The 21,012-nt window shown below is 44.3% G+C and overlaps 7 protein-coding genes across 7 annotated transcripts; 3 read left to right on the plus strand and 4 right to left on the minus strand.

Moving 5' to 3' along the window:
- Positions 1-156: 156 nt before the first annotated feature.
- Positions 157-1,234, plus strand: L203_104398 (ribosomal protein L13; the record flags this gene model as incomplete). Its single annotated transcript, XM_066213785.1, has 5 exons — positions 157-216; positions 351-434; positions 620-719; positions 770-1,107; positions 1,157-1,234. 5 exons carry the CDS (start codon positions 157-159, stop codon positions 1,232-1,234), a joined length of 660 nt encoding a protein of 219 aa, XP_066069882.1.
- A 1,122-nt stretch (positions 1,235-2,356) lies between these two features.
- L203_104399 (uncharacterized protein) lies at positions 2,357-3,602 on the minus strand (the record flags this gene model as incomplete). Its single annotated transcript, XM_066213786.1, has 4 exons — positions 2,357-2,764; positions 2,825-3,319; positions 3,410-3,470; positions 3,565-3,602. 4 exons carry the CDS (start codon positions 3,600-3,602, stop codon positions 2,357-2,359), a joined length of 1,002 nt encoding a protein of 333 aa, XP_066069883.1.
- A 2,337-nt stretch (positions 3,603-5,939) lies between these two features.
- L203_104400 (uncharacterized protein) lies at positions 5,940-8,182 on the minus strand (the record flags this gene model as incomplete). Its single annotated transcript, XM_066213787.1, has 4 exons — positions 5,940-6,979; positions 7,026-7,288; positions 7,336-7,585; positions 8,095-8,182. The coding sequence occupies 4 exons, from the start codon at positions 8,180-8,182 to the stop codon at positions 5,940-5,942; spliced, it is 1,641 nt and encodes a 546-aa protein (XP_066069884.1).
- A 1,235-nt stretch (positions 8,183-9,417) lies between these two features.
- On the minus strand, positions 9,418-13,906 carry L203_104401 (uncharacterized protein; the record flags this gene model as incomplete). The annotated part of the gene is made up of 5 exons (XM_066213788.1): positions 9,418-10,227; positions 10,274-10,735; positions 10,780-11,316; positions 11,367-12,722; positions 12,767-13,906. The coding sequence occupies 5 exons, from the start codon at positions 13,904-13,906 to the stop codon at positions 9,418-9,420; spliced, it is 4,305 nt and encodes a 1,434-aa protein (XP_066069885.1).
- A 136-nt stretch (positions 13,907-14,042) lies between these two features.
- L203_104402 (uncharacterized protein) lies at positions 14,043-15,669 on the plus strand (the record flags this gene model as incomplete). The annotated part of the gene is made up of 4 exons (XM_066213789.1): positions 14,043-14,219; positions 14,356-14,890; positions 14,937-15,317; positions 15,488-15,669. 4 exons carry the CDS (start codon positions 14,043-14,045, stop codon positions 15,667-15,669), a joined length of 1,275 nt encoding a protein of 424 aa, XP_066069886.1.
- A 726-nt stretch (positions 15,670-16,395) lies between these two features.
- Positions 16,396-18,458, minus strand: L203_104403 (uncharacterized protein; the record flags this gene model as incomplete). The annotated part of the gene is made up of 13 exons (XM_066213790.1): positions 16,396-16,625; positions 16,677-16,696; positions 16,755-16,775; positions 16,840-17,080; positions 17,131-17,326; positions 17,374-17,453; positions 17,502-17,560; positions 17,606-17,636; positions 17,688-17,736; positions 17,799-17,930; positions 17,984-18,057; positions 18,108-18,147; positions 18,228-18,458. The coding sequence occupies 13 exons, from the start codon at positions 18,456-18,458 to the stop codon at positions 16,396-16,398; spliced, it is 1,404 nt and encodes a 467-aa protein (XP_066069887.1).
- Positions 18,459-19,716: 1,258 nt separating this feature from the next.
- L203_104404 (uncharacterized protein) lies at positions 19,717-20,707 on the plus strand (the record flags this gene model as incomplete). Its single annotated transcript, XM_066213791.1, has 5 exons — positions 19,717-19,951; positions 20,022-20,048; positions 20,103-20,425; positions 20,582-20,587; positions 20,633-20,707. The coding sequence occupies 5 exons, from the start codon at positions 19,717-19,719 to the stop codon at positions 20,705-20,707; spliced, it is 666 nt and encodes a 221-aa protein (XP_066069888.1).
- Positions 20,708-21,012: the final 305 nt, after the last annotated feature.

The following is a 21,012-nucleotide window of genomic DNA, read 5'->3' on the forward strand; positions in this document are numbered from 1 at the left end:
ATTTACTCCGAGGCGGACAGAGATGAATACTTGGTCGATCATATCGGAGATAAGCCTCCAACTACGCGCAAATCGCCTCACTTCTCCGATATTTGATTCCGCTCACTGTAGTCTCTCCTATCCTCTCCCTGGTGTGGTGGTGGAGAGTTTTCTTTGATGAGTTGGCAAGTTTTTGACTTTTCAAGCATCAAGAATTTTTTAAAAAGGGCTATCAAGGTTTGTACAACTTGTAACTATTCAACAAGCTAGGCTGACCAAGTGTTGCTGCGTTGCGCCTGATTCTCCGTTGTTGAAAACCTCGAATTCATCAATACTGCAATTACTCAACCATTCATTTCTGTGTGCCACAGATGTCTTCCTTCTCCGCCCAGCCTATTGTCATTGACAGCAAAGGCCATCTTCTCGGTCGACTTGCATCTATCATCGCCAAGCAGGTCAGTGTAGTTTTGGGTTTTGTGAAGCGTTTAGATTGAGATTTCGGTCGGTATACAGAGGGAAATGTGGGGCGTGGAAGATGCAAAAGTGTAAAGGGAACGGCTGGCTCAGAGCGCGATTAGCTACAGGAAGAATCGAAAGATCGGGGATCTTACAAGTGGATATGCTGACTCAATCTATAAAGATTCTATCTGGCCAAAAGGTCACCGTCGTCCGATGTGAAGAGATCAACGTTTCCGGTTCTTTCTTTAGGAACAAGATCAAGTACCACAACTACTTGCACAGTGAGTATTAATCTGTCAACTGCTGAGCATAAAGCTGAAGTATAATTTAGAGCGACACATTGTCAACCCCAAGAAGTCTGGTCCCTTCCACTTCCGTGCTCCTTCTCGTATCCTTTACAAGGCTGTCCGCGGTATGGTTCCTCACAAGACTAGCCGAGGCGCTGCCGCCCTTGAACGGCTCGAACTTTATGAAGGTGTTCCCCCTGCTCAGGATAAGGTCAAGAGGGTTGTTGTTCCTGCTGCCCTTAGAGTTCTTAGGTTGAAGCCTGGAAGGAAGTTCTGCACTCTCAAGAGGATTAGTGCTGAGGTTGGATGGAACTACAAGGATGTTGTTGACAGGCTCGAGGAGAAGAGGAAGGTCAAGGGTCAGGCTTACTTTGAGCGCAAAGTGCGTTGATCTGTTATTGGCATTCTCCCTTTGCTGACTTTTCGTATAGCAAGCTGCCCTTAAGCTTCGTGCCAAGGCAACAGCTTCTGTTCCAGAAGATGCCAAGCTTGTTCAGTTCGGCTACTAGGTTTTTTTACTCTAGCAAGTTGATTTGGGCCGAGTTGGAGTCATGCACGATGATCACATAACGATAAGGGCAACAGACTGGCCGGTGCATACCTTCGGCAACGATGTCAGAGGTTTGATCTTATCTTTCATCTGTTTGGAGAACAATCAGGATAAGGATTCACAAATCCGCAAGACCAGTAAATTTGAAATATTGAAAAACAGAATTAGTGCGATTCGATATTGGTTAGTTCATTGCGATATGGTGTACTGTTCATCATCACAGTGGGTACTTACGTTGTGAATCCGATCACCCACTCCTCTCATTCCATTTTACAGTCAACTTGTGAGTATCAAAAAAAACCTCACATTGGTTCTACCTATCATAGCAAGAAGCAGCATTGATGTTGGACTGGAACTGCATAAGCTCATATGTTGATAAAACAAGGGTACTAACAGCTGTCCTCCTGCCAATTTACTTGCAACCTTGCTAACTGTTTTTCAACTCAAGTTTTGATCTCATGCTATGGCACCGCTAACATTCTAGAGTATCTTCTATGAAACCTCAATTCCAAAGCACGCTTCCTATAGAAAAAAAACTAGCTTCTCAATCGTGGTCCATGACTATTGGTAGCGCCCATCTACTATTAGTACGCGTGATCCTAGGCTTGAGACCAAGTGTTAAGATTTCAACCTGACACAGTCAGTGTTTGATACTGTGTGTATAGTCTCTCACAGTTCAATGGCAAGTAGACATTCTGTGGTTCAAAGAGATATAGTCAAATTCATTACAATTGCATAAGTATCGCAACACTGCTAATAAAGTTTAAAGATATCATGATATTTTGGAAGAAAGTTGTGAATCTTGACGTGAGAGTAGACGATCGTTGAAGAAATAACATTAAGTCGTTGACCAAGGAGAGTGTTGTAGTGATCATAATCTTTCTGAAATGGTGTTCTTTTCTGGCCATAACTTTTGTCAGTCAATAGTCTGGGCCATAAATTTCATCAAAGATTATCTCGTAATAGTCTAACTGAATGAGGGTTGGAGTAAAATAGTCTTCAAGAATCAACTGTTTTATACCCTCTGTCCATGCAGCTTGTCATTATTTGAGGTTGTCGTTGAGCATATTCCACAAATACCTCAGATCTTTGACTCCCTTGGATAATCCCTATCATCAATTCCAATCTTTTCCTCCCCTGTTTGCCTTGCCGACCTTAGCCATACTTCCATACCTTTTGCCAGCCCCTCTTCCCATTCTTCCTCACAGTGACCGTCACCGTCGCCGTTGTCGGCAATTACCTCTCCATTTGAATCAAGTACTGCATCTGCAAATGACCAATCTCTCTCAAATCCAGACGGCAGATAATCATGCCGTCCAGAATAGACCATCGCCCATTGGCCAGTACCACATGGCGGTAAAGAATCTAAAAGAGCTGAAGAAGACGGCGATGGATAGTCAAACTGAAATCTAGACCCAAGAAGCTTGCGTTCATATAAAGATGTCGTCGCACAGCCAGCTAAGACTTCCAAGTCTCGGTTGCCCGTTAGCTTTGAGGATAATTTTTGTCAACATTCATCATGATCTAAGATAGACGATGGAAAACGTACGGCTCTCCCAATAGCAATCAGACTCGCGGCATGTGAAAAAATGACAACACACTTGACCTCTGGCCACTCTCCTTCGACTCGCGAGATGAAGGCATCCACAAAGATTTCTGCTCTCTCATGAAGACTCTTTAAAGTCTCTCCCTTTCGAGAGGGGTAGACAGTCGAGGTATAGGAAGGGTTGATCGATCCGGATGGAAAGAGAGGAATCAGCTTGATAGGTTGTGCTGGACGAGGGTGCAAACCAGTCCCAGAACGAACTGGAGAATACCACTCTCCTAACCCATGTTCTAGATGTATGCCCTTCTTTGATTTCTTGCCATCTTGAGGTTCCTCCAGAATCAAACCCAAAGCCTCTGCACTAGATAAGGCTGTCTGAATACAGCGATAAAATGGAGAGCTAAAGATGATCTCTGGGCGCGGATACGGCTGCGTAGAATCATGAGACGCTAGAAAATCTGCGAGATGTTTAGCCTGGTCGAGACCATGGACGGCGAGCTGTCACGATGAGGTGGAATAGAGTCAAGCGAATAGTCAATAGGCCGTCTCAAGTCAATGATTTTCCTATCCAGAAACATAGGTATTTACCGGTGGATCTCTATTCATTCCTGTCGGACCTGTCTTTATACTTGGATCCACCCAATTCGACCTGCAACAACACTAGCTTTAGCCTTTGTCCAGAGTCCTCTCGTCATACTCTCTTCGTACTCTCTTGATACCTTCTGAAATCAAGAGAAACTCACCGAAATCCGTGGCGACATATGTATATGTACTCCAACATCTTGCCAAAGTCTTTTTCGTAGGTTTAAATAAAGATAAATGTAGAAGATTAATAAAAACAAGTTGAAAATTATTCACGTCTAGGTTAAGTGTCGGCTAACTAAACTACCGGCGGCATCCTCCGCCTTTTTCTTGTAGAATCTTTTTTCTTTTTTCTTTTTCTTTTTGTAATGTTTATTATCGTTTCTTATTTTCCAAGTACAAGAAATATGTAAGGTTATCCAGTTGAGGTACTGAAAATGTATAGCATAGACCATTACAACTAGCCTCCAAGAACCAGAAGGAGAAAAAAGAATAAAAGAAGGCTGAGCACAACCCTGCACAATGAAAAGCAACTTGAACAGAGATAGCAGGCAAAAGATGGTTTTGGTGGAAGAGACAAGTCTTTCTCTATAAAATTCCGTCAAGAATCAAATGTGTAAAAACACTTGTCCCAAAATAACGGCTGTGGGAAGTGGCTTGTCTCTCCATTCATCTATCACGATGTGGTGTTCCCCCTGCTGTGGTTTGGGAACCTCTTGAAGATGTTTTCAGCACACCAGAGAGAAACCGAGAGACCAATCGGGTATAATTCCTGTGGCATGCGAAAGTGATGTACAAAAGCTGCAAGCGATCCCAGTGCAGTCTTTTTCAACGCATACTGCCAGGACACCGCAAAAATCTGTGAATTCAATTCGCCTGGCGAAAAGCAGCTCTTCCAGATTCATAAGACCAATCCAAAGTCAAGACAAGAGTTCACCCGCTGCCCATAACAACAAAGCAAAGAAGAGTCAAGACCTTTCAGGCGATGCTCCGACAGACAAAACAGCCAATTTATAAGCGAATTTTGAATGGAAAAGGTTCAACAACGCTTTATCTTCCGTTGTTCGTTATCCATTTCTGTCCCGAGATAGACAAGTCCGCCCTGCGGTAAGGTTTAAGGTAAGTTTATGCATGATGGAATTGTTCAACAGCTGTTCCTGATACCTTCATGTTGCTCGGAGGTCATATTTCTTCTGCTTCTCATCAACTATAATATCCTTGACCCCAACAGGATATCTGTCGACGCCTAGGTTATACTTGCAACCACCATGACGCAGACGAAACTAAGCTATCTCTTAGACCAGTCTGAAACTGATCAAGAGCTTTATAAAGATGAAGGACAGAGGCCAACAAACACACCGGACTACCTCGAATGGCTGAAATTGAATCATACATTAGCCAAAGAAGTAATAGCACAATCCAGAGAAGACGCTATGCGGTATATCTTAACAGTTGACCAAATCAATCGTCTGCCAACTCGCATCTCAGCATACTCCAGGAGATGGCTTCTGATGGTATAGAAATGGTACCTTACCAAAATAATGAAGTGACATTTTATGGGATTGATATGACAATACCGAAAAATTGTTTGGATTCTATGAAAAAGGTAGGAGAGATGAAAACCCAACGCTTAATGATTTGGATTATGCCTTTGCAGCAAATGAATGCCTTGGTGAATGGATCACGGAAGCTTCTAGACGGGTCTATACGGACGAGGAGAAAATCGGGAAGATACCTATACAACAATATCTATCTGAAAAAGCAACCGATTCATTGAGATACAAGGAAGCGACACAAGCAACAAGGGAATTCATGGACGGAACGCAGGCATCGCATGCTTATGAACAATATATGTATCACTCCATGCTATGTGAATATATAAGAATTGAGATGGGAGACAAGGAGTCGATGGATCTTGATGAAATTAAAGAAGTAGAAAAACTCAGGCTAATACACAAGAATGGCTCCAATATAGTCAACAAACAGACCACGAAACGTATCGATCCCATCTGCTCTCTGACTTACTCGCCTGAACAGCTTTCAGAGAGAGACAGCAACGAACTTCCATATCTTTCCAGTTTGTAACCGTACGATTGCAGAGCAGAGAGGGCCAGAGTCATCAAAATTTGGACCACGATTCATGCCATGAAGCGCCTGAATTGTTTAGCAAACACCGTCTTTGATTACTTGACATTATTCTAGATACAATAATAGACCAATGCTAAATTCCAATTATTTGCTTTGCATAATCTCTTCAGTCGCATACTCTACAATGGAAACAATCAGATACGTAAAATAAATAAACAATACCAGACAATGAGTGAAAGAGCGACGGGACGATAGGGACGAAGGGACAAATTGTATAAATGTGACATAAAGTAGAGGGTGGAAGGGAGGAAATGATCATTAAACAAAAGTATAAAATCGAAAAGAATGAAAAAATGACTTCAGTCACCAGTCCACAAGATTACCGCTCATCAAGTGCTGAGGGCATCCACTTGTTGCTTGAACCAACCAAAGGGTTAAGACGGACTGTTTAGGCGGCAAGACCCACAACATCGTTCTTCCCAATAAGACCCTTTTCTACAAGGCCAACCAAAAGCCCCATCATCCTCTCAATCTTGCTCTCAAGCTCTTCACATCTCTTTTCGAGATATTCAGCCCTTTCAATCTTTACCCGCCTTTCATCCCTAGATTTTTTGGCTGCATCCTTGGCCTTGTCGCGGTTGTCGCTAATTTTCTCCCCAAACTCACGGGCCGCCGGTAAGAAAGAAGGATGAACATCGGCAAGAAGAGCAGAAAAAGTAGGATAAGAGTTGATCTGAGGGATAGACATCCCCAAAATAGATTGAGCAGTACCATCCTTCAAAAACTTGGCAGGCACCACTGACTTGGGGCGGTCGGTTGAGGGCTTACCAGTAATGGTGCAGCGAACAGCAGGCGATCCATCTTCGGAAAAGAGAGAGGTGGTGCTAGATATTGGAGAAGGAGTGGTTTTGAATGATGGTGGTTGCGGTTTCGTGACAAGAGACTTGGGCTTGCCGGTCCCAGGAGGACGTCCGCGTCGCTTTGGGGCAGACGCAACATCATCGCCACAACTGTCGCTTGCCTTTCGTTTCAAGCTATCTTTAAGTTGAGCAGCGACAAGAGGGGGAGTTTCGATGATAGACGAGGAAGGAGAAAGGGTGAGTTGAGTGGGCTCAACAGAAGAAGAAGCAGAAACGAGGGAAGAAATAGCTGCCACCAATTCTGCATTATCTTCCGAAACTGATGTAGAAACGGGAGCTGAAATAAACGATTGAAATGTTGGAGAAATGTCAAAACCGGCGAAAAGACCACAAGATAATTCTCCTTGCATAATGTCAGGCGAATTGTTGATCTGATCAGTCTGGCAAGACATGTTTTCCAAACGATGTGTGATGCCCGTGGGCGAGGCACAAAAACCTGCAAATCCAAAGCCCAAGCTTATCTGAGATTCAGTTTGGTCCTGTGAAAAGGCAGGATCGAGTGCAACGGACTGGCTAGATTCGGTAGAAACAGATGAGGAAATAGCAGAAGATGCGGACGAAACAATGGCTAATACACATTAGCAAGAAGAGCGAAATGATGAAAGACAACACACCCTTGTCGCCAAGGTCCGCATCCACTAAAAACTGATCCCAATCAATATCTTCAATGCAGGACATGGCTGCTTTAGTGACTAGATTGTTCTCAGTGAGTGTTTGAGGCAAATCTGTGAATTGTTGAATGACGCTGAGCGCGTTTAGGTCCAGAGTACAGGGAATACTCGGGTGACGAGAATATGTCGCCTTTTGGTTGAGATTAGGCTCCGATGAGCGGCGACTTGTAGGAATGGGAGGAAGTCGTGTAGGAAGCGGAAGAGATCTAAAATACGATCAGAGAATAGCCCACGCTCAAGTGACAGCGCTTACTGATTGGTACTCTGAGTACTTGATTTAATGTCCTTGGACAGAGGATTGTTGATTATGTTATCAGTTGAATTGAAAGCTGACACCGGGCGTGATAGCACGGAAAGAGACGTGGTTCTGACTGCTGTATCGCTTGGGAAATGGGAGTTTGGGAAGCCATGATGGGCAGATGTAAAAAGAACCTGAGAAGGTTCGGTGAGATTCTGAGTAAGAGGTAAAGTATTAAGATGGGGTTGAACACAAAGTGATTGTCCTGAATGTAGACAACTGTTTTCTTCTAACGAAGAATTGGTATTTAAGCGGAGAAGAACATCTTGGATTGTAGCAGAGTAATAATTATGTAATGGCGTATGTTGCACGGGGGTTGTTGTTAGAGGCTAGCACCAGAGGCGGGAAGATGCTTTCAACGGGTTGTACGCAGTTTTGAATGAAAGAAGATGGAAAACTAAAAGATAAAAACAAAAGAGAAATAAGAAAGAGCACACACGAAGAAATAGACATTTCTCAGGGTCGGAGTTTGACAACGGGATTGCATGAAAACCTTTGTGGCGAATTTATGCCACGTCACTATCAGACCTACGTTCACACCTCCACCCGTTACCTCCACCTTTTATGTCCACTTATTTACAAACATTCACGCATATAATATGGCAAAATGAACTTGTTGCTTTGAAACAAGGCATTATTAAACATAATATCTGGCATTCTGCGGTATATCAGAGCGTTTCTGCGTCCAATCTTGGACATGCCAGGCCTACGTACGAGAATCCCATTCCTGTCTCCAATCCCCATTCGTCATTATGGGTTTCGGTCTGCCACTGACCCAGCCGCTGACCTCCTCGGCAGCCATTTCTTCCTTAGGGTCTTCATTAGCAGCGCTTTTTACGGACCTTGGTCTTGATTTTATGCTAGACAATGACGCTGGTACAAGTACACAAGGCTCCGATGGGATTGGCGATTCAGGCAAAGTGTCAGGATGATGAAGAGGGAAGATCAGGACATTGTGTATGCTGAGGAAGTGATACAGCTGAATGACCATCGCAGAAAACCGGAAGATCTAAGGAAGGGCTGTTGTTGATAGATTTCTAGAGAATAAAACTAAATAGCTGTCTTCGTTTATTCTAGTTACATATTTCTTATAACAAAGCTGCATCGAATACCAAGGCCTTCCCTTCAAAGCCCCAAGACACAATGATGATATGGATGGAAAAAAATTGTCATAGCCTTGGAATTACGACATGGAATATAGCCAATAAATAATAATGCAACGTAGATTGCATTATTGTGACCTTTTGGTACAGAGCGTGGATATTAATTATTGCTAATATTCATGACACTTTTGAGTATGTTCTTGTATAAATTGATCTAAACATTATTTATAAAAAAAAAAAAATACTAATGGAACTGAGTAGAAATAGTAGTTAAGATGTTGATCACCTTTTCGTTTGTTTATGTTATTAAAAATTACTAATTTGATGGCTTATGCTGTTTCTCTTGATGAGTTTTAAACGTTTGGAATTTTGTAATTCAAACCCAACTTGTGTTCCTTGTGTTTTTCTATTTTTGGTATGTAGGTTTGAGGATTTGGAATAGAAAAATCAAAATATCTGACAGTTCAAGGATGTTTCCAACGGAGTATGTATCTCTCTATCGTCTGAGAGGCTGTTGTCAGAAAAACGTCAGACTTAATGCAGTATTGATTCCTCATAATGATCTGAAAATTTGCTCCTCTTGCCCGTCTTTGCCTAGGAAAATTTAGAAAGATTAGAGACAGCTCTACAGACAAAAGTTCATAGGAATTGTTGTAATGAAGTGTGTATATGTCTCTTAAAAGAGTTCGTCTTAATGTCCAGAGCAAAAAGGTATAAGCGAGACTGCATTCTACTGAGTAGTGTTTGTTTGTATCTTTTGAAAGGAGAAAAAGATGCAAATGTGGTGTTGACAATGCAAATGTTGTATGCTATGAATTTCTATTTTTTCTTTTCTTTTTATCTTGTTTTGCTTTAAGATCTTGTCTTTATTCCCCATAATCTGTCCAGGATGTATTCCAAGTCGGTGTTTTCTCCACTCACGAGCATAATCTTTTCAACGTTTTGCGCCTGTCCTTCTCTTTCCCCTTAAAGTATTCTTGCCCCTTCTCGTCCCGCCAGCGCCTGGCCTTACAGATGAACCCTGAATGTACTTGACGAGTTCCTCTACACTCTGCGTTCCGAGTTCTCCAGTCTGAACGTTTTCTTCGACATTGCCAGTGTTACTTGGCGGAGAGATATTGAGTTTAGAAAGATTGGTAAGATCAATTCCGGCCGCTCGAACAACAGCAGCAGCCTGAGCAGCAGCAGCCGCCACTATGGGATTAGAATTTTGAGCACTAGATTCTCCTTGATCACCTCCTTGAGTTTGGGCGGCCTGAGCCGCTTTGGCAAGAGCAGCAAGAGCCTGTGGGGTAATATTTAGTGTTTGCTGTTGCTGCTGCGAGCTTGTACCGAGTCGTCTTGCACCTGCACCTGTACTTCCAGTAGAACCTCGTGCTCCAAGCCTATCTCGAGCGGCTTTGAGCCTGTCGTTTGCTTCCTTCTTAATGGCTTCCTCTCTTTCCTTTTTCATCTCTTGGTTGGCTACCACAGCCTCCAGAAGCTCAACATTCTTCTTGGCATCCTTGGTCTGAGAGTCTTCGTCCCCAAGACGAGCAGAAAAGATGGTAAGAGCTTCTTTAGCCGATGATAAGGCAGCAGAGTGATTTGAAGCGAGAAACTGGGCTTGCACGAGTTGACTATGGGATTGAGCGGTGGCAATATGAGACAAGCCGAAAAGGGAAAGCGTTAACCGGTGCGCTTGTGTTTGAATTTCAAGAGCGTGAGGGTCATTCATCGTCTGTAGAATGATCCCGACATTGTTCTATAAGGTCGTAAGCCAAGCTCGCCACAAAGACAAGTGAACATACAAGGATTGTGGCGATCTCAGGGTGTTCTGGCCCGTGAATGACATCCCACATCCTCAAAACGTGTCTAAAGTATTTCAATGCTTGCTGTGTGTTGCCCTCTAAATTTTCAAGCATGGCAAGATTAAAGTAGTACTGTGCGGTATCTGTGTGCCATACGCCACAAGTCCTCTCGGCGACAACAACAGCTTGCCTTTGTAACTTGAGTGCGGTGCCCACATCGACACCTAGTGGCTGTTCGGGATCAGCATTTTCCTGCTGAGCAAGCTGCTGAATTTTAAGACGGGCAATCTGATGAACAGTGTTGGAATACGAGTTGTACACTGCAGCAACAGAAGGGTGTAAAACGGAGTGTATATTCTCATAAAGTTGGATAGCTTCGAGCATGAATTCAAGCCCAGCATCGAACGAGCCGCGGTGGATAGTTGTGCGTGCAGCATCGAGAATCTCTTCAGCGATGGTAACCTTATCGAACGTCAGCGCGCAATTGTGCATGTGGTAAGACTTACAGACGGCGCAGTGCTCTTAATGATAGGGATTAATGCCAACACATCATCACTCTCAAACACTCTCGTTCTTTCCTTCTTTCTCTCTTCACCCCTTTTGTTCTTTTTGTCCTTTTTCTCAGTACTAGTAAGGGCGGCAGCAGGAGTAAAAGTGGGCTTTAATTGGGGGTCGAAGATGTAGTTGCGTTTGACAAGCTGAAATCCTGTGCGCAAAGCAAGCTCTCTCAAAAGCTGTTTTTTCTCCAAGCCAATCACATCTTCATTGTTTAAAGACCATCTAAATCTTACTTCGACTTCTTTCCTGATTTTCTCCCTCAATCCTTCAGGCGAGAAACTCACATACTCTGGCTTCGGTTCATCTATAGAAGATAACTGCAACGGGATCCACTCGGCTACAGGGTGAGGGTCAATTTCAGCTCCTAACAAACAGTTGAGGAAATGTGAAATAGCGGCGGGTGCTTGATCTAGTTGAAGCGGATAGAGGAGAGAACGGAGAATATGTTTAGACGCTCGTAAAACCATTTCCCGTTTGACCAATCTCTGCAATTCTATATTTAGCGTCGAACACAATTGAATGTAAATGAGCTTACAAGTAAAACTCGCAAAGCTCCAACAATTTTATTCTCACCATCCTCACCCTTGCTGAATGCCTCAATAGTCTTGGCGACATAGCCCAAATATCTCATGTTGATACCTCGCAGGTGCATTGTCTTGCTCAATGCTTCACCGTCCATGAGCGTTGTTGAACCATTGGTGACAGAATCCAGAACGAATTGGGGGATCGCTAATTCACGCAAATAAATTGAAGCATCTCGAACGGCCTTAATAGTAGGATCAGATTCGTCTGAGACTCGAACTTGAATAGTGCCAGGCTTGGCAGGATCGATAGTCTCGACGAATGCATCAGGATTGAAGAGCAACTTGAAGTCTTTGAGCGAGCCGACAAGAGAGAGGTCAAGGGGTGTATCGGAAGATTCGCGTTGGGTTGCTGCTTCTATTAACGCAGGAGAATTGTGCTCAGCATCGGCAGGAAAAGTATGCTTTGATTTGATGTCATCTCCAAGCGCAACTTCGGTTTCGGCCAGTTCACCTCTAGTGTCTTTTTCAACACCCCCGGCTTCCGTTTTGATCTCCTTGGCGTTTTTAGCAACATTTCGAGCCCATCGCTTCAATTCGCTCTCCCAGAAAAGTTCAATTAATTCTGGCCGGAGAAGAACGAACCTGTGTGGATACTTTTGGCCAACATTCCCTTGCGTGTTAAGGACGGTACAGGTCTCTATGTCCTTCTCCAAAAACTCAACGTCGACACACATCAGCCTTTGAGCATCAAGGATGTATCGCCGACCATCTTGTCCTTTAAGGCCTTTGACTTCGGCTGAAGCGTAAAATTCCTTGTCTCTGCCTTGGCCGTCGGGTACTTTATGAGGGGCCAGCTTAAGGCCAGGAGCAAGAAGGGAGAAGAGATAGTGAGTAGTTTGATCCCAATGAATAAGAGAAGGTGACTCAGAGTCTTGGCCGTAAGTCATCATGGGATTGGACGGTAAATCCTCGTCGCTGCTGATAGTGGCAGAGGTAGAAGTTTTAGGAGACTTTTGTACATCCACCCAATCTTCCTTCTTCTCATTGTCCTCAATGTCAGGTTTGGCTTCGCCAACTTCATCTTTGTTGGAGAAAATGCCTGGCAATACGCTTTGACAGACCCATCGTTTGCCAGCCCACTCAACGACCGTATGACCTAGCATATAAACGCCAGCAACATCCAATTTATTTAGTAATTTCACGCCTTGGGCGTCTTTGCCGTGGGAAGGACGTACAGCATCATCTCCGCCAAGATGAGTTAAAGTAGAAAGCGAGTCGAGGGTCGCAGGAGTAACAAAAATATTTGACAAGAGGTACATATGAGACGAAGGTGGCTCCGAAGGATTGATGGGAGGAATGTCACCACGCTATGATTGTTGGCTATGCTTTACGAGTCAAAGCTCACCTGGACAGACTGAACAGCACGGATAGCGGCTTGGTCGAATTCTGCAAAAACCTTTTGTAACATTTTTTCCCGGAAGACTCTTTCCTCTACGCCATGCCTCACACTCTCATCATCGTCCTGGCGATCCACCTTTGACCTTGGCAACTCTCGAATCCCTTGAATTTCTTCATTCCAATCTCGAGCACCTTCCCCAGAGTCTGCACTCCATGCTCCAGTATGAAGCAAGGCTAGCTGTGTACGGAGAGGATTAGCCGACGGTAGAGGAGGAGCAGGTACGAGGAAGGGATAGGCAGGTTGACATTGTGGAATTTGGGTGGTTGTGATTGGGTCTGTAGGGAACTGAAAAGGAGGCAGCTTTGCTAGAGCCAAAGAAAATTTTGGCGAAATTGAGTGCAACAGATCAATAAGAGAGTGATACACGCCGCTCTTTGGAGACGGATCAAAGACATTTACGTTAGACTTGCTCACATACCAACCTCTAGTGGTACAGATGAGAGTAATCACATCACCCTCAAGTATAGCCACAGAGAGGTAGAGTTGATGTCCCCTTTGGGCGAGATGAGGTGGAGGTGGGTTGAACGGAGAGAGCTGAATGGATTTGAGGCAGTCAGATGCTTGGACGGGGTCACTTGAGACAGGAAGCTCGCCCAAGGAGACGTTCTCCCACTCCTTCCACTCTGAAAAGGCATGCTTAGCCATAGCTTCATCCCGGACAGAGTCAAAGATGGTAGCGCCTGGGAGGAGAGCAACAGGGTTGGCAAGCGCGCCTGATGGCAGCACCAATTCGGCTAGTCGTAGGACCTGTTGTCTCGCTGAAAACTCGCCGTATGGTTCACATACTGCCTCAAGTATTCTCTCGTTATAGTTGGAAAAGACTTGTCCAATCTCGGCCCACTCGTTCAACCTTTCTCCAGGCCTAATTTGAGCCTCAGCATTGGTTTCAGTGCCATCTATCACTGGCAACCTCAATGAATATGGACCCAGCCAATAAGCCCCATGCCAGTCGTTGATCAACAATTTGATGTCTTGAATCGTCTCCGAGTCACTTGGAAAGAGCGTAATGGTATTCGGTGTAGAAGGGGGAACCGTACCCTCTGTAGTTGGCGATGGGATGCGTACAGTGACGCCGAGCTGCGTATCGCTCATTTTTGCGATGAAGAGTTGAAAAGAAGAAGAAAAAAAATGAAAAAGAAATGAAAAAGCCGAAAGAAAAAAATTCCGACATATGCCGATTACAATTACTTTTGAATTAAATTACAGTTGTCATTACACTCTCATTCTAATGCCACCCAAATACATCCTCACTCCAGAACAACAAGCCATCGCAGAGCAACGCAGAGCGGAGCGAGCAGCCAGGAAGGCTACTGACGCCAAGAAGGATGAGAGCATGAAATTTCTGCGCAGAGAGTGGCTTGAGTTGAGGACTGCTCATAATCCTATAAAAGTATTGACTTGGAATGTAAGTGAAATATATTTTCTCTGCTGACTTTTCAGTTGCTAGCACAAACACTAGTCAGTGAGTATGTGTACCAACCACTCTGACTGACAGCCAGGAAGAAAACTGTTTCCAGGCTCAGACTGCCTGAAATGGACAGACAGAAAACCTCTGCTCGCCTCAGAGATGGCACATCATGCTCAATGTCAAATCATTTGCCTGCAGGTATGTCCATGTAGGTTATCCTCGTTTTGACGGCCAGGAATGTGATATGCTGCCGGCACTGCTTCCATCTCTGCCCAATCATACTCCCATCACAGCGGCTGGTCCAGGCAAATCACACGGCCTGGTTATCTTGTACAACAATTCAATATTCACGCAGCTCTCATCCAAGGTCATTCATCTGGACTTTGAAAACCTCATAGACAACCATCCTGATGGAAACTCAATGGAGACTACAGCTCTGATGAAGAGAGCGAGGGCAAGTTCGAGATATACCAAGAATATTGCTCTTCTCGCTGCCCTCTCTTCTAATACAAACCCCAAGAATGGTGTCATCGTAGCCACTACTCATTTGTTCTGGCACCCAAAGTACACATACGAGCGTACTCGTCAAGCTCTGGTGCTCACTAGAGCTATCAGAAAGTGGCAGTCAGAGGATGGCTTGGTCCATTGGCCTGTCCTTTTGGCCGGAGGTTCGTCGTTTCCACCGTGCAAAGAGTAAGACTAAGTTATTCCAAGACCTCAACACGCAACCGAGCGAAGCGACGTACCACCTTCTTGCCTCTCCCCACATACCTCTTTCTTTGGCACAGCGCCAAGATTTGCAAGAATCCCTTGTTGTACACAACTCGGTTGAAAAGATTCCCCTCATACCACCTTGTTCTTCCACTCAAACCACCGTTCCTGATTTATCTGCATCAGCTAACTCAGGAACATCCACTCCAGGTCAAATAAAGACGGCAGAGGAAAAGGAAGAAGATCACGACGATAAAGACGACAAGATTGCTGCTAATTGTCGGTCTCCGATGCTCGACGGCTCTGATGGGTTGCCTACTGTTGATCGACTGGTGAAGCTCTACCAAGAAGAGTTCCCCTTTCAAGGAGCAATGAGCGTTTATGGTGGGACAAACTGGATAAATCACGGAAAGGATGTCCCAAGTTTTGGACATAGGTTGAGCAAAGAGGATGAAGTTGGAGACAAGGAGCCGGGATATACGTGCTTTACGCCGCTTTTCAAATTGACTCTTGGTATGTTCTGCATTATCTCCTGCTAATACTGATCTGCGCAGATTATGTTTTCATACTTCCCTCTCATCCCTCTCTTTCATTGACCAGAAAGCAGGTGGAAGTAGATATTACCAAAGTCATTTGCCCGCCACACCCAGACCAGCTCGGAAAGGGATTGCCTCGTAAAGAGGTTTGCGCCAGCGATCATGTTGCTGTAGGATGTGAGTTGGACATCATGTGGTAAAACAAACGTGGTCTGCATAAATCAGAAAGCACGAGTAGTTTGCAATGAACAATCAGTCTTGGAGGTCACCATGCTAGTAAAATCAATGAACAGTTTCTAAACCGACAGAGTATCCACTCCCATCATTTGTCCTCTCCCCAGACTCTCAAGATCCCAACGCGCCTGTCCACTATTGATAATAACCTGGAAACGATCGAGAATGTCATCTTTGACTGAAGAGCATGCAACTGGGGCACATTTTCATTCAAAATTATGCCTCCCTCGGGCTATCGACTTTATTTTATTTGCAAGACTCACCATTGTTGATATGTCACAAGAGGTAGTTCTAGACTGTGGGACTGTATGTTAAACCATCTATTACCTTGTCTGGTTACTTTAACCTGACTCGTGTATGAGTACTTGAAAAATTAATGTCAGCTAGGTAGCATTCTTGTAACTTCTAAAAGACTTTACTAGCTCCATGAATATTCTTGAACAAACCAAGCTTTAAATCCCAATTTTGACATCTGGCAATCCAGTCATACAGGTTTGCAAATAAGTCACAAGTCTGAGCTTTACTGAGGCTATGATCTTTGTCAAACTCTATCATGGTAATGCACTTTTAATCATACGCTTCTTGACCGTCAATCAGAGAACCAATACATCGCAAGAGGTAATACATGTTTCTTAACCAACGGCAGTTTAAAAGTATAACTTACTATTGTGACCAAGCCCTTCCCTTTTCAATCAATCCACCTTGAAGCCTTTGTATCCAGCACCGACGCCACTAGCTACCATTCCTGCTCCAGTCCACAGAATCAACGCCCCAAAACCTTCCACCCCATATCCACCTTTCGTACCCGACAAGGTATGGCTTGACATGAGCAAGGATGACAGTGGGCCAGAACAGAGCGAGCCCAGTCCTCGAGCGAAAGAAAAGAGGGCATAGAGGATGGCGGCTAAGCTAAGGTTGTCGGCTCAGGTTGAGTTTAGTATTTTGATCGTGGAAAGCCAACAAAACTACCCACCATTCACGATACTAATAAATCTGAAAGATAACTCAAGTTAACTCTGTCTTTGTGACTGGTAAGGGAAATTAGGCGTACCTTGGAAACAGAGCAGAATAGCTTTATAATCAACATGTCAACAACCATTCATCGCTCGAAAAAGGACTGAAAGAAAATGACTTACCTTCCTGCAACAGCTCCAAACGTCAGAGAGAAAGCTACTAGCCCCCCTTGATCTATCGCAGACCCCCATCCTGCAAACACGGACAGAGCCGAGGCAGCAGAGATCCCTAGGATGAGTTTTCTGGGGCCAATAGTATCAGAAAGATATCCCAGGATGACCTGACCAGGCACTCGGGCCAGATTCATGAGTGCAATAGAGAGTGTGCCGAAAGTAGGTGAAAGGGAAAGAGCTGTTGCGTACGCTACCATACAATAGAGTCAATTCCCGCAAAGCTATAATACAACAGCTCACAAGGCAGGTATGTGCCGGGCATGAACGATGCCAATCCTTGAAATAGGACCCCAGCCCAAAGAAGCCAAAAAGGTCGATGACGTAGAAATGACCATCGGATTTTTGGTTGACGGCGAACAATAATATGAGTGGAAACAGGTATACGAGGTCTGATAAATGGAATGAGGAGACCGAGAAGGATGGTATATGTGATGCCCTAAGGGATCGTTGGCAGGCTGTCAAGAAGATACGCGATAGACTTGCAATTGAAAGAAGGGCTATTCGGCTACCGTATCGTTGCAGCAAAGCTATAGAAACAAAAGGCATTACCAGTCCGCCAGCACCTACGACGAATGAATTCATGTTTCAGAGGTTTCAAGTCTAGAGCTTACCTGTACCAGCAAACATGACTCCAGCGGAGAAACCTCGTCTTTTTGACCACCATTCAAACCTGACTATGATTAGCGAGATTTGGCATCACATCCTCGAGGCTTACATGTACACAGTTGTGGGGCAGTATAACATTGCTAGTCGCCAACCCATCAGTGCATACAAACGTACAGTCTAACTTCACTCACTCCCACCGAGTCCATAGAGCACGCCTTGAGTCGCTACCAATCCACCCGTCTGATGATGGACCGTCCTTCATTAGTCCTTCTAGCAACATCTCTCGCGACATCTACACTTACACTCTGAGAGAACGCTGCACCAAGAAAGCTAGCGCTTATAATGACCAATCCAGCCCACATAGTCATTGTCCTCTGACCGGGATGAATAGCAAGCCAGAGAGTCAGTGGCGACAAAAGCAGATACATCTCTCCCTAGTTTGATTTTAGCTGCCATATCTCTGAACACTGTCTGTAACAAGCCTTACAACAGCGATAGTACCGACGATGGGCAACATATTCACATTCAAGGGAAAGCGGGCACTGTAATAATCGAGAAAGACTAATATGCGTAAGCAAGGATATACAGCGAGACAATACTAGCAAGATTACCTCCATACGAGTTTGCGAATCCTAAACCAATCAGCTGAGACTGCGATAGATGTACATACCCCAAACGAGAGTCTGAATACACACTGTCAGCTATAACCATCCTAATAACTAGTAACCCACCTCGAGACCCGTTGCAGCAGCCAGATAAGTCCACGCACCCCATCCCCCATCGACAGGAGGGAGATTAGAAAGGCTTTCTTGAGCCTCCTCTTCACCTTGTCCCTCGCTATATTGAAATTCTTGTGGCTGATCTCCATCAGCCGCATCAGTGACAAATGTACTGTTTTCAGCCTCGCTGACTACTACATTCGTGGCCCTGCTGCTTGACCTTGAAGCCATTTCACTACTCATGCTTGTTGTATCGGAAAGTTTTCAAGATGAAAAGAAAGTTGAATATATCTGTGATGAGATGAAAGAATAAAATGACGCATTTGATAATCTTATCACTGACTTTAATCTCCGGGATCTTTTAAAGGTAATTGGATCCGTCGCAGCTAAGATTTTTTCGTTTTTACATCGTTAAGATTTCTTCAAGAAATGGTCCAATGTATGATACAGCGAACCAGCTCAACAACGAAAGAGAGAGATTTGCGTAAGCTATACATCTTGGATAGATGTTATGTATGATTTGAGACTGCCAAAACAGAGCCAACAAGCCATGTCCAACAACTGTGCCGGGTTGATTTTCCACCTTGAAGCGAATTATACATGTCAGTGACACTGTAAAACCCGACAGCATTCTCATTCTTTTTATTCAGTATCCTCTCCACAAGAACAGCTCTTGTTAGATGGAAGCTGATTTTGCCTACCCAAGCCATGGCAAGATCGGCCTATCGTGGCGTATGGTTTCCTCTTAAATCCTCAAGTAGATTCTTGAATGATGCCTCAGTCTGGCGTCGAGACGACGTCCATCAATGATGAAGCAAGGAGCTCTACTTGCGAGTGGATAGCGACTTGTGATAATTATGGGTTGCTGCAATGAAGTCCGACTGTGACTCCTAATGATAACTCAAAAATGCTGGATGTCTTCATATTCAAGTGCTAGCCAGCTTGTAGAATTTCTGGTGCAAACCAAAGGTGCGAGATGAAAATCTGAACAATGATTCAAGAAGATTCTCGTTTGGTTGCCAACTGGCATCATTGACAGAGACACAGAGGCTTACTCATCTGCTTAGCTTTTAAACGCAATTAAACTTGATATTTGACGCACTTGTAATCCTTCCAGTTATGATGAATCTCTTCCAGCTACCATGGCAAAAAGATAAAAAGATTGCTGCCTGTCGAGAATCGGCGATAAGTTCTTTGATTATCCACTCTGCATCTATACAACGTCACCATCTGACTACTCACAGCTAAAGTCGATTATTGTCTTGAGCATGGTCCAACTCTGGGGTGATGAGTGGTATTGTTTAAAGCTAAAATCCTTCTCTTATTACAAGGTCTTTCACAATTGAGAAATGATAATTATAGATTACTTAAATAAAAACCAACTCACCTCCACCTCCACCAAAATGCGTCACTTGCTAGCAAGTTCTAAATGAATTATATAAATAAAAAGTTTCAAAGAAATATGTCTTTTTCTTCTCAACTATCTTCAAACCAGGAAAACATGCCAAATATCAACCCAATATCCAAAGAGGCAGACGAGAAAGAACCTCAAACTGAACCCAAGCAATTTCACAATGAGACAGTTCTGGATGACGGAACGATCGTACGGGAAGATCAGAGAGTATGGGATGATGAGCATGGAAAGGGTAAAATCTGGATCAAGAGCTGGAAAAAGCAGTGGCCATCTCAAACTAATCCACCGACTGGAAAGGTCAATACGTTGGATTCTATCGATGGTGAGATCCTCGTCTTGCACAATGGCAATATATTGAGACAAAGCTGCTTTTGTCCCGCTGAATACCATAGACGATAGCGATGCTACTGCCTATTCCCGTAAGTTCCAAACTTGCTAGTGTTGTTGATACTCATGCCTCGACGGCGACACAGATAACAAGAAAAATCATGCTCTTCTGGATGTGCTTTTACGGGACTCCTATCGCTCCGGCTACAATGAAGCTATGTCACACTCTCGACATCCCCCATTTCCTCCCTTCCCATCACTCGGGGAACTCCTGGGGCCTCCAGCCTTTCCAAAGCACCCGGCTTTTTGGCCTTCACAGTTTGACCATCCGCCTAAATGGTCAAGACTGGAGGACGATTGCGAGTTGGAAACATGGAAAGAGCCAAGGATTGAAAGCAAGGTGTACAGCTGGACGGGCTCTACCACCGGATCTGTGCTCCTAGCAGCTGCACTCGCTGGAGCGAGTGCTGTATATGCGTGGAGAGCCCATAAAACAGCCCGTAACCTTGAACAAACTGTTCGCACATTAAATGAGACCCTCAAAACCCGAACTTTCTCCAACCAAGACGGTTCCCAAATGTCAAGAATGTCGGAGAAGGATAAAAGCATTGGAGGGGAAAGTTAGGGGGAGGTTAGTCCCTAACGAGCGGACTCTATTTGTGCTGATAGTGAGTAGCATGCAGCGTCTACCAACTCTGTTCATGTCAGTTACGAACGCAATAAAATGAACGCTATGCCTGGAGGAATTTAGAAAAAGGTCAATTCCATGCGAAAGTTTTACGACCAGAGGTAAAACATCGCCACCTCGTCTTGCCTCTTTATCTCCACACTCCCTGTACACGCTGCGGCCACTGATTTGTATATCTTGAGTTACATAGCGGTCAACCAACGGGAAGATGTTGACTATAAAAGTGTCTATATGGCAGCATATTAACAATCGCATCAAACGTCTGTTCTTTCTGTTGTTTGTAAGAAGTCAAATGAGTGCCATACGCTACCTGCAGCCGTGCTGACTCCCATGTACGTGACTACTAATGATGGTATGGCATATCCAAA

The sequence above is a fragment of the Cryptococcus depauperatus genome, chromosome 5 (genome assembly GCF_001720195.1).
Source record: "Cryptococcus depauperatus CBS 7841 chromosome 5, complete sequence".
NCBI lineage: Eukaryota > Fungi > Basidiomycota > Tremellomycetes > Tremellales > Cryptococcaceae > Cryptococcus > Cryptococcus depauperatus.